At 49.2% G+C, this 12,101-nt stretch overlaps 1 protein-coding gene across 1 annotated transcript in view; it reads right to left on the bottom strand.

Moving 5' to 3' along the window:
- Loxhd1 (lipoxygenase homology PLAT domains 1) overlaps positions 1-12,101 on the bottom strand; it is a 142,525-nt gene that overhangs the window by 109,682 nt on the left and 20,742 nt on the right. The window contains exon 5 of the mRNA XM_078030089.1: positions 817-915. Within this exon, the coding sequence (XP_077886215.1) occupies positions 817-915 (99 nt within the window). The remainder of the gene's footprint in view (positions 1-816; positions 916-12,101) is intronic.

The following is a 12,101-nucleotide window of genomic DNA, read 5'->3' as shown; positions in this document are numbered from 1 at the left end:
CTTCTGGCTTTATGTGCAGTTCTAATTTCAAATCTCTTGCCTCATGCAGGGCCAAGGTCTCATTTTTCTGACCCCCAAATGGGTATAAAAAACTACGCTCTAGATTGTTGGGCATGAAGCTCCCTCCTTCTAAGAGTCATAACATCAATTCATGGTTAATATTTGAGTTCCCTCTTCATTTCTGGCACCTGGTGAGTTCTCTTTTATTCCCTTATAAGCTCAACAATACATTTTGAATTCTTTAATATATTTTATCCAAAATTCACACGTCTCTGTAGCTTCTCTGACCCCTATACCACTAAATTGGCAGAAGCAGGAGAGAACCACCTGTCTCAGTTCTCTTGACCTGAACTTCTCACCAGCACCTGCAGCTGTATTTGTCCTCATTTCCTGCTTCAACTGTGAAGGCAATTCTAACTGTCCCCTGGCCCCATTCCAATACGAGCCAATTCACTGCTCTGGATCAGACCATACCCAGCCACAACCCCACGCATAGCTTGGATGGGCACAGAGCTTAAGGAGTTGAAGAGAGGCAGTAATCCCTGGAGATGCAGAGATTGGGTTTGCACCTAGTCTAGGATATAAACCAATTTTAATCAACCCCCAAACCAGGCATTCTTTATTCTGAAAACATAAATCTTACAACACAGCATGGACAGCCCGACACTCCAGACAGGCCATGACAAACCACATCACAAGAGATATTCGAGAGAGGAGCCCAAAGGGAGCTGCCTTCCTCTGCCAGGGTTGTGGGAAATAACCCCTCTAAGAGGCAGTGCTGGGCAAGGCTTGTGAAAAAGGATTCAAACCCATTACCTGTGTCTCCATACTCTCCAAAGATATTGATGAAGACATCAGCATCCGTCCCTGCACCAATTACATCGCCAGTGTACACCTTGATTTCATATTTGTTACCTGGAAATGAAGACAGAGGAAGCCTTAGCTCATTAAGCTCCTAAGAAAAACAGGCCTGTCCTCTAGAGTGTTGAGCATGGAGGCTCCGTTCTTCTAAGAGCCATAACATAAATTCCTCATTAATACTTTGATTCTGAGCTACCATTCACCCTTCTCCCCAGCAAGGCACAAATTGTCATGGTTATTGTCAATAACAGAGCAAGAAATAAATCATTCAACACTGGTTCCAAACGGTCATTATTATACTGTATGCAGCACATAAATCAGAGCTGGTGGGAACCTGCTGTTTTTATCTACTGACATGTTGCCTTGGGATGTCTATCCAAACCCAAGATGCCAACCAACCCACCAGCATATCTCCCCTGAACTGTTGAAATGCCTCCAGCTGGGTTCCCTGCATCTCCTTTGCCTTCTCCAATATTTTTCCCACACTGTACCACCATGTAGAAATTCACTAGGGAAATTGGATTCTGTAGATGAAAATTAAATTCATATGTAGTTTGCCAAGGCCATAACTAATCCACAGGAGCACTATGATGGCCAACAAATACATGCTTAGGGGTTCCTTTTTTCAAAGACCTGTATCTGCTTCTTGTGTCTTTGTTCCAATCACTGCACAGAAATTCTCTGTGAGCCCCAGACTACCTCAAGGGGACCTAGAGGTCAATGTAAACCTGGCACCATGATGAATCCTATTTATCTCTCCCCATCTGGAGTCTTCTTTAGGGTGTGGTCAGAGGAAGAAGACTCTTCCAGATTTTATTTAGTGCCAATAATCCCAAGAGCTGAGACAATCCTTCCTCCTTCTTTTCCTTCCTATGTGGCTTTCCATTTTTTGTGTAGCAGAATTCTTTGTATCAGATGTCTAATGCCCAATCTGGGAAACTCATAAACACCAGAGCTATTCAGATTGAGGCCCATTGTCCTGGCCTCTCTGTCCAACTCCTTCCTAGAGTCTTCCCTGACCCCCACTCTGTCTCCCAAGAGGTATTTATCCTCTGTGTTCTTCAGCTCTGCTCTGTCCTCTATGTCAAGTTGAATCAAATTTCCTAAAACCCCAAGTCCAAGGAAAGTTGTTCAGTGCAAAGCACTGCCTTTGGGAAGGAAATGCAACATCATCCACCTCTACCCCTGCCCGAAGTACAGGGCCAGCCCTGGGAGATGATGTGGCACCAATTCCGGAGGGAACTCCAGCACCCTCTGCACAGCTTATGCACATTGATCTTTAGCTGTGAGAACATGGAGCCTAAAGCAGACAGAGAGCGTCTTCTCTTTCTCTCCTCAGTCCTAACTTAGCAAAATCCACCAATGGGAGAGGACAGAATCCTCCAATCCTTGCTCCTAAGTGAAGGCTCCTGGAGGAACAGCCCCTCTCCGACTCCACCCTTCTTGCCTAACCATGAAGATCCCCAGAGACAGCAGCTGGAACCAGAGCCTTCATGGGGGGCCAGAGCAGGGAACTCCCAGGCTAGTGGCTTGAAATGTGAGCCACCCTGAGGTTGCCTGGAAGGGTTTGGGAGAGCTAAAGTTTCCCTCTTTATAATTCAACCCACAAATTTCAATTCTGTCTTCTGGAATAATTCATAGTACTGGCTTCTCTTTCCACAAGTGCTTCCCAGCCCCTCCTGCTTCATGTGCCTGGTCCCCTTGGAGTCCTCTTGTCCCTGCAGTCTGACCAATGCTCAGAAACAGCCTTCAGAGCCTGCCCAGGACCCCCATCATCCTGGCATCTCTAGCCCTGGGGCCCTGGGCAAATTGCCACTATAAAGAGGAGTCTGTCGAGTTCTGGGTAGAGTGAGCCCTGGACTGGAGCTGGGAATAGTTGTGAATTCCCAGAGGTCCTTCCTGCCAAGGAAGGAGGAAGCACTTCCGAGGATATCCCATGACCTCCTGTGCCCCCTGCCAGGGAGCAGCAGACTTTTTCTGTGAATTACCGGATGGGAAATATTTTCAGCTTTGTGGGCCATTTGGCCCAGGTGGCATCCTGGGTTTGTCCCATGGGCTCTAGTTTTCCCATGCTGCCCTATGCCTTGTGCTCTTGGGAACAGTTCTGTGTGTTTCTAGGCAAAGACCACAGGACTCTGCTCTCTGTGGCCTGGAATGGGTACAAATCTGCGTGGCATGAGGTAACGGATGCCTGCTGTAGGACTGTAACAGCACAACCTAAGCACTGGCTAAACAGACCTGTTGAGGTGAAGCACCTCCTGTGTCAGTAAACAGGGCCAGATTTCCCTGCCCCCACAAATGTGTGACTAGTCTAAACCTGGAGGTTCCCTGGGTCTCATAAATAAGGGGACCTGGTCTGGGGCTTCCCAAAGGTTAAGACAGATGACAGCTCCAATCCCATCACCTTAGGAATCATGCCTTTAGCACATGGCCGGCTGGAGACCAGGAGCAGAGAGGGAAAGAGGTGAAGGTCACGTTGGGTGAGGGCTAGCAAGGCATTTACTCCTCTTCCAAGAAGAGTGAGCAAACATGGAGAAATGGCCTCATGGCCAATGATGGGGAATTTCCTCGAGCCAACACAAGAGCTGGCCTGTGATTTACCCATGTTGTGTGTTGTCTGTTGTAACATTTCCTTAGAACTGATTTCTCTCTGGCCTTTATGGCAGACTGCGGTTAACTCTTACAGGAGCTTCCTGCAAATTAGAAAAGAGAATCCCGGCTGGGTGAGGTGGTGCACATCTATAATCCCAGCAATTTGGGAGGCTGAGGCAGGAGGATTGCAAGTAGTGAGACCCTAAGCAACTTAACAAGACCCTCTCCCAAAAATAAAAATAAAAAAATTAAAAGTGTAGTGGTAAAGCACCCCTGGGTTCAATCCCAGTATTAAAAAAAAAAAAAATCCCTTCCTCAAGACACTTTACTGCCATCTGTTGGATAATCATAACAAATACAGACATCTACAACCTTCCCTTTACAGAATGTCTCCTTATATAGCTGCACTGGTGCAGTGCCTGACCTTTACATCTGAGCCCAGCAACCCTACCTCTCAGGCAGTGGCCTCCTGCCACTAAAGGTCACTGTGAGCTCAGAGGGACCAAACTAAGGAAGCATGGCTCAGAACAATATATGAGAGTACAGAGCTGGGGTTTGGCTAGTCACCCAGTGCCTTGAGAAGCCACACAGAACTGAGCTAGGGTCCTGTGCTGGTGGAATTAGTTGCAGCCTAAGACAGGTTTCCTGCCCCAAGGCCACAGCAATGAACTGTCTAATGTCCTTTGTTACCTTCTTGGTGACTACACAGTCAGCCCTACCTTCCCACTGCAGGCCCCATGGTGGAGGCACAAGGCTGCACCCTTCAAACAGGAAATGTGTCCCTGAAGGCCAGCGGAAGCTGCCTGCGTGGGCTTCCAGAAAAGGCAGGCACCGGCAGGCCCCAGCTGCCTGCCTGCCTGCGCCGGGTGCGCCAACCGCCCCCACAGCCTCCCCTACGCTCTGTCTGGAACAGTCAGCGCACAGCAGCGACGGATGCATCAGAGAGCTGCCCGGGGAGGTGGGGGGAGGCACAGGGATGAGCGGGTTGGCCCCCCAAATCCTGTGCCACTTGCACAGCTGAGCCTGGCTGAGCCCAATGACACAAGTCAAGCACGTGGCCACGGCTAAGCCTGTCCCCTGGGGAATGGACCGTCCCACACCCAGTGTGACTTGAGCCTCTGCGATGCTCACGATGCTCACGTGGTCCGGACTCTTTCAGGAGGCAGAGGCTCATGAATGAATGGACGGATGCTGTTCTTTCCCTTCCCTTCCCCTATCCCCGCATCCCAGGAGCATGGAACGTGGCCTTAGTCATTTTGGCAGGTGAGGAGGGCTGGGAAGGAGGCCGATCAGCCTTGATTCCACCCCACCCGCAAGTGAATCTGCTCCGGCTCACACCCCACACCCCTCACTTCCGCTTACTGAGAGCCCAGGCGCTGGAAGTGAGATCTCACAGGCGGTACGTAGGTGGAGATGAAAATGGAGAGAGAGAGCAGCTCGGCGGGACTGCCCTGGGTTGGGGGGGGTGAGGAGGAATGTTCTCTCCCAGCCAGGGGAGCCCATCCCTCCTCAAGCCTGCACAGGGGCCAGGGGAACCCAGGATGGGCAGATAGGGCAGGGCTGGCTCATGACCACTGACCAGGGAATCCCTCCCAGGCCCAGGAACTTAAGTCTCCCTCCCACATGCTGCCCCCCAAAGGTCTCCTCCTCCTGCCTCAGGCCCAGAGTTCCTAGTGCCTCAGTGTGTCCAATACCAGTAGGTGAAACCCACCTCCAATTATCACCTTTCCAAGCTCCTCATAGCCCATGGGACACACTCCCAACTCCTGGGCCCATATGCAAGATTACCCCCGGCAAAATCCCAGGCCTCTTTCTCAGCTTCCCCCACTCTCACTTGGCCTCTCCTCCTCTCTCAGCCTCTCATGGTCTAGAAAATAGGACAGGACTTTTCTGCTTTCCCTAGAATGCCCCTGATCTTGCTGTCCTTGCAGACACACCCATGTACTAAAATAAAAAGAGCTTCTTACACTTACTGAGGACCCAAAGGGGCCAGTCACATCTCTCACCTCATTTAAACCTGCCAAGAATGGACCCTCTTGCTACTATTGTCACGATTGGACTGATGAAGCAAAGGAAGCAGAAGGTCAAGAACTCAACCAAGTTCACAGTTGGAAACAGTGAAGCCCAGATTTGGACTGAAGAGGTGTGAACACGAGGGCTCTCTCTTCCCTGTCATCGCACCCACCAGCCAGGCCCAGCTCACACCCCAGGCTCTCTTAGAAGTACCCACCTCCCAAGCCCATAGTGGCCTGCTCCCAAATTCCCAATATCTGAAGTGCTCATTTGACACTTAACATGGGCCCGAAAACATGAGGCCCTGGATTGACCTCAGCTGAGCCTGGTCGACAATGGCATTAGAACATCAGTTGTCAACAATTAAAAAAATCACTCTACTTCTTTGATCACACACAGAATATTTCCCTTGGGGGTTAAAAAAAAAAAACTTTTCAATGTTAGCCTGATGCTCTCAGGTGTGGAAACGTGGCATGGGCGTAGAGAAGCTTCCAGTCTTCTTAGCCCACCTTGCTCATCCCTGAATCTAAATCACCCAAGCCCTGCAGAGCTCTTTCCAGACCTGTCACTCATCTTCAGTCACTTGTCTTCCTTTGCCCCAACACCATGGCTCTTAGAAGACCTTTCCCACCCACCTCCACATCCCGGGCTCACTCCCTTCTCAGACTCCGCCTCAGTGCTCACCTGATCCTCTCCTATCTCTGGAGAACCAGTTCTACTCTCCCGCAGCTGGAAGCACTGGAACTTCACTCAGCCTTTCTGCAGGGCAGGTGAGTCCCATGTGTCAAAGATTTAACATTCTGCAAAACCTTTGAACCAATCATGCAGTCCTGTGCATAGCAACTCCTTTATGGTGAGAGTAATTATTCTCATAAATTACCTTTAAGGATGTCTATCATAGCATTGTTAATAATAACCCCAAATTGGGAACAACCTAAAAATTTCCAAAAATATGGAAACTATGATATTCTTTCATTTATGGACTACTATACAGCCATTTAAAATAATGGTTAGAAGATTATTCATTGTTATACTATAGTATTAAGTGAAAAAGATGGTTACAAAACTGAGTATAATATAATACCATTGTTAAGCAATATATACTATTTAATACATTCATGCATCAAACAAAACAAAAAACCAGACAGGAAATTCACCAACATGTTAGCAAGGGTGTCTCAAAAGCAATCTTCCACAGAGACTGAGTTCAAGTCTCTGGATTTACTCCTGGCCCCATTCTGACCCAGAAACTAACTTATCTTTAGGTAATTCCCTCTGTGAAATGGGCATAGTAAAAATACCTTCCTCATGGGTTGCCATGGAAATAAGTGGATACTATGATAGATGTCAGGAAGATAGACCATACATGATAGAAAGATGACAGGCAGTTTCTTGAGCATGATACCTGACATTGAGTAAATATTGAATAAAAATCGCCGATTACCATATTTGGGTGATAGAATTATAGAAGATTTTCTTCTTCTTTTGCCTATTTGTACAATACTTTTGATTTTTTACAATGGCCATGTTTTTTCCTCTGTGATTGACAATTAGAGTTGCCTAAAGCCAATACTTGAATACGTTCTCTGTAGTTTGGAAAGAATCTTTGAGAACTTCTGCCAGCCTGTTACACCCTGAAACTGACTTTGGTACCAAAAGCCGTTGAATGGGTCAGAGAGGCCACAAGGCTGGAGGGAGGATTGAGGATTAGATGGAAGAAGATGGAAACAGGGCCACCAGATGGACTTCCTGCCCTAGGTAGGAGGCACCTTTCTGTGACTTGCACTGGGCTCGCCCCAGCCAACCCCTGGAAGCTAGGGAGGGTCCCATCAGGAAGTCACTGGTGCTGGAGTGGACACCAACTACTGGATCAGGGCCAAGGCGGTTTCTGTATCATGAGTTCAAGTGTTTAGGGATACAAACTGGGGCACAGAGAAAGTGCTATTTCCATCAGTAGAAAAAAAATTATTTTAAACACCTGCTTTAAAACAAGAATAAGCAAGTTGGGGCTGGGGATATGGCTCAAGCGGTAGCGCGCTCGCCTGGCATGCGTGCGGCCCGGGTTCGATCCTCAGCACCACATACAAACAAAGATGTTGTGTCTGCCGAAAACTAAAAAAAAAATAAATATTAAAATTCTCTCTCTCTCTCTCTCTCTTCCTCTCTCTAAAAAATAAAAAAAATATTAAAAAAAAGAACAAGCAAGTTTACAGCAAATATATCATTTCTGCATTCTGCAAAGGTCCTGGCTGCTGGACTGAAGCTTAACCAGAGGCACAGCACCCCAAATCTGACAGTGCCCTGGGTGGGGTCGGAGGTCACAGTGAAACTGTGGCATGTGAATGAGACTCTGTGCCGATGGAGCCCATGATTTCCCCAAGAGCCCTCATTCTACTGCAGCCCAGCAAACTCCTTGTCACCCACAAGGACACTTGAGCGTCTCCTGCTCCACAAAGCCCTCTGATTGCCCTTGCACTGTGCCCCTGTTGGCCTGGCCACCTCCACTCAGAGCTTTCTAGCCCTCTTCGTTGGGATTCTCTCCCGGCCTGACTCTCATGACTAGACTGTAAGCTCCTAGAGAGGAGATGAAGAGATTCCAGGAGATTCCAAAATAATCCACTCCTTGACTCACTGAATGAATGAGTCGGGAGCAGCAGAGGCAGAGCAGCCGGAGCTGGCACGGCCAGCCCAGGGCTCCAGCTCTGTGCCACGGTCGTACCGTGTGACCAAGGCCAGGTCGATTCAGTCCTCTGGGCTTCCGTTTTCTCCCCTATAAAGTGGAGGAGGAGTAGACCATGTCCCCTCCAGTCCCCAAGTTCTCTGCTATGCCTCACTGGGGTTTCATTCAGAGCAGTTCTCTCTTCCCACTCTTTCCGGAGCTGGTTTTCCGCAGTGCTAGGTGGGAGCACAAGGGGTGGGCGGGAAGCGGCTGTGAAGTTCAAAGGAGGAGAATGCGGCAAGCTGGCCCAGAGCTCCCCACCCTGAAGCTCTCAGCCCTGGGTCTGTGGGCCTGAGACCACCTCCACAGAGCGCAAAGGACAAGGACTCCCGAGCAGGAACCACAGGAAATAGAGCCCTGACCAGTGTTGAAGCTGGGTGTCGGGGAAATGCCAGGGACGGGGAGAAGGCTGGGGCTCCTTGCAGGTTTCAGTCACCTGCAAGGTTGCCAGTCTGCTCCCATGAGGCTCCCAAATCCGGGTCCAAGAGGGGATCCTGGCACCAAGCAGCTTCAAAGCCCTTACCAGTTCTAAGAGGCTCAAACTGAAGACTGTGTATCTCAGCATCAGAACAGGCCTGGAGGTGGGGCAAGAGGAAGAAGATATTGGGAGCTTAAACAGGGGCACAGCACCCCAAATCCGAACATTTACTGAGCACCTAGTCTATACTTATCAGTCCATTAGCCACTGCACTAAATCCTTTATGCTTATTCCAATTAACCTTGTGAGGTGGGAATTAATGTCACCCCCATTTTCCAGATGAGAAAATAGAGGCATAGAGCTTAAGGCATCTGCTCATGCTTACAGAAGTGGTCAAGTGGCAGAGCTAGATTTGACCACAGAGCATGAGGGTCCAAGACCAAGTGCGTAGGAGTAGGGAATATACAGAGGATGGGATGTGCAGGTGGGATGAACTAGAGGAAAAGTTCCTACAGCAGAGGGTAGATAGCCCTTTCCTCTTGCCCCATGGAAAAGGGCTGGCCCTGGACCCACTCAGACTCTACTAATCCTCATAGGCTCCAAGGGGCCACTCAGTCTGCCCCAGATTTCAGTGCTGTTGGGTGGCATGGCAAAGCCAGAACCGGAACTCAGGATATAAATTAGTCCCATGTGCTTTCTGACCTAGAGAGCCATATTTTTAAATTAATGATTTAATTACACCATAGTATTATCCAGTAGAATCTGGGAATAAGTCAGGGCCACTGGTTTCTTTGGCAGAGCCCCCCGGATGGATGTTTCTTGCACCAATCACCCGACTGTATTCATTTTGCATCTGCTCTTGCACCACACAGTCCTCTGGAAGGTCATAAGCCACTGCAGGTCAGTACCATTTTCACATGTCCACTCATCACAAACCCTTTCTTATCCCATAGTCTCCTCAAATGCACCACGAAGCACGCCCAGTGTGGTCTTGCCAAGACCAAGCACACATCCGAAGCTTCATGATAATCATTGTGCAGCCCAGAACAGCTGTCATGAAAGAATACCACAGTTACCTGATGAAACACCAAGGATAGAAATGGTGAAGATGATGGGAACAAATACGACCCCATTTCTTCCTGTCCCAGGCTCTAGGAAGCTTTCAGGGAGGGGGAGGGGTCAATTCACCTGCTCAAGACTAGCAGTCCAGGAAAGCATCCTCCCTCAGTCCAGATGAAAGCATCCTCCCCTCTCATGGCCACATGCATGCTCCTGGTCCACCTGCCCAAGGTGTTGTGAGCATTCTTTCCTCTAATAACAACCTTGGTCTTTTTGAAGCCTATAACAAGTATGGCTGCAGCCAGTTATGATTATTAATTCTTAATATTAATTCACCAAAGATGATGAAATGCCCCCTAGAAGAAGGGTTGTCCCTAACAAAGCCTAGGGAGCTAGGAGACCAGGGGGGCAGGCCAGGTCTCAAGACTGAGCTTAGGAACACAAGGGCCCTCTCCCTCCACTGCTGAGGAGGCCAGAGTCTGAAACAGCTGTGAGGCCCTGTGACCAGCCCTGGGTGTGAACAGCACGCAGGCCAGCTGGAACACAGCTCTGGGCCTCAGAGGCCTGTCCGAGGCCAGCTGGCAGCACTTCCCCAAAGTGATGTGGTGTGGGCTCAATATTAGTTTAAGCCATGCGGTCACCTCGGAGCTCTCAAGGTGGGAGGCTCTGTGGGTTAGTACTGGGATGTGGACAACTGCACGATCCATAGGCAGGAAGTGACATCATACTGGCTATGAGACACCAGAGTCTGCCCTACAAAGGTCTTGTTCATGCCTTCCAATCAGGTGCAGACTCCCAGGTAAACTCTAAGATGCAGCACCATGTCATCCCGAATCTACCCAGAGAGATCATATGATCCCCTTGGGCCTTGTAGGGCTCAGAGGGCCCTGCAACTCACCTTTCAGTCCTGCCTTACACCCACCCCGCCTCAGGAGTCAGATGGAGCTGGGTGACCCCGTGTTCCCAGCCTGTGTAATTCTGCAGAATGTTTATCAATTATACCTGGGTGCTGTTGCCTGTGAATGTCACAACCAGAAGTGACAATATCAAAGTGGAAGTATTGATGTCAGCAGGTGGAATAAATGGGGCAGATAACCTGCTAAGGTCCTTTGCCAGCAGAGCGCCAGAGAAAGCCAGTACTACAAAGGACTGTAGGGGACATCTGGTCCAATGTTCTAGTAAGAGGAGGAAACAGAAGTCACACAGTTGCTGAAGGGTACTAGAACCCAGGGTCCACACCCACGAGAGCTCCACTACCCACCTCTGCTGCTGGTAAATGCACTTATTTCTAACCAATGTTCATACAAACCTCTAAGTCTCAGGGGCAAGGCAACAGGTGCAAGTGAAAGAACAATCACCAGGTGGGCCAGAGGAGACCCCAGAGTTACCCTCAGTGCCACCTGAGCTTGGTTGGAGAGACAGACACGTATTAAGTAGTCAGAAGCCAAAAGGCAATTAATAGTCCCTGCAATCTGGTGTTTCTCAGTCATTTATCCAACCCCAAACACCTGAAGACTCCACCCCACCCCATCAGCTATGGTGAAGCATTCTGGCAGCTGCTAAGAATGACGCTTCACAGCCTCAAAGTGTGGGGACTGAGCCTGGCTTCCAGCTAGGCGCTGCCATCCATGTGTGGATGTCAATGCAGCTTCTCAGCCCCTCTGGATTCTGGGTTGTCAAGAGGGTGAGCCATCCCAGGAAGGATGGAAGAAACCCTCCAGGAAGGGAGTCAGGCATTCATGGCAGAGGAAGGGATGCCAAGAGGCAGATGGCAGGAGGGAAAATTCACGGCACTTCTGAAGCAATTCAATAGCCGAGACTGTTGCCAGGGATAATAAATGCAGATATGCTGGGAAAGCGGCTGCCAGCCTTCCACAGGCTCCAGAGGATGCCAGGACCCCTGACGCCCACTCTAAGTGGGAGACAATCATAGAGACGGCTGCTAAGTCCCTTGCAGGCTCCTTGTCTGAAATGCTTAATTGCGTGTGATATCTGTGTGGAACATTTCACAGAAATTCAGGGGATCTCGCTTAGACTGTGACCCCACTCCTGCTGATTCACAGGAGAAGGAGAAGGCCGGAGGTTTCTCCAGTGGCCTTGAAGTCCTGGGCAAGAGCTGAGAGGTTGGGATGGAGCAGGCCTTTTCCTCTTTTCTTCCAGGTGAAGGGGATCCCTTTGACTACAAAGTCAATATGGCATATTGTCACTGTTAAAAACAGTCAATGACCATTCAGAATGTATTAACAGAAGTGGGGCATTAAGGGACCCTGAATAGCCAAAACAATCGTGAGAAAGAACAATTGCTGGTGTCACCCTTTCTGATCTCAAAACTTCCTATGAAGCATCAGTAGTGGTACTGGCTGGAATAAAAACAGACATATTGATCCATGGAACAGAACAGAAGTAAACCCTCATGCACACAGTCTAACAATCAACAGA

Source organism: Ictidomys tridecemlineatus, chromosome 13 (assembly GCF_052094955.1).
Source record: "Ictidomys tridecemlineatus isolate mIctTri1 chromosome 13, mIctTri1.hap1, whole genome shotgun sequence".
NCBI classification, from domain to species: domain Eukaryota; kingdom Metazoa; phylum Chordata; class Mammalia; order Rodentia; family Sciuridae; genus Ictidomys; species Ictidomys tridecemlineatus.
The sequence above is the reverse complement of the archived record's forward strand: the minus strand, read 5'-3'. Positions and strand labels throughout refer to the sequence as shown.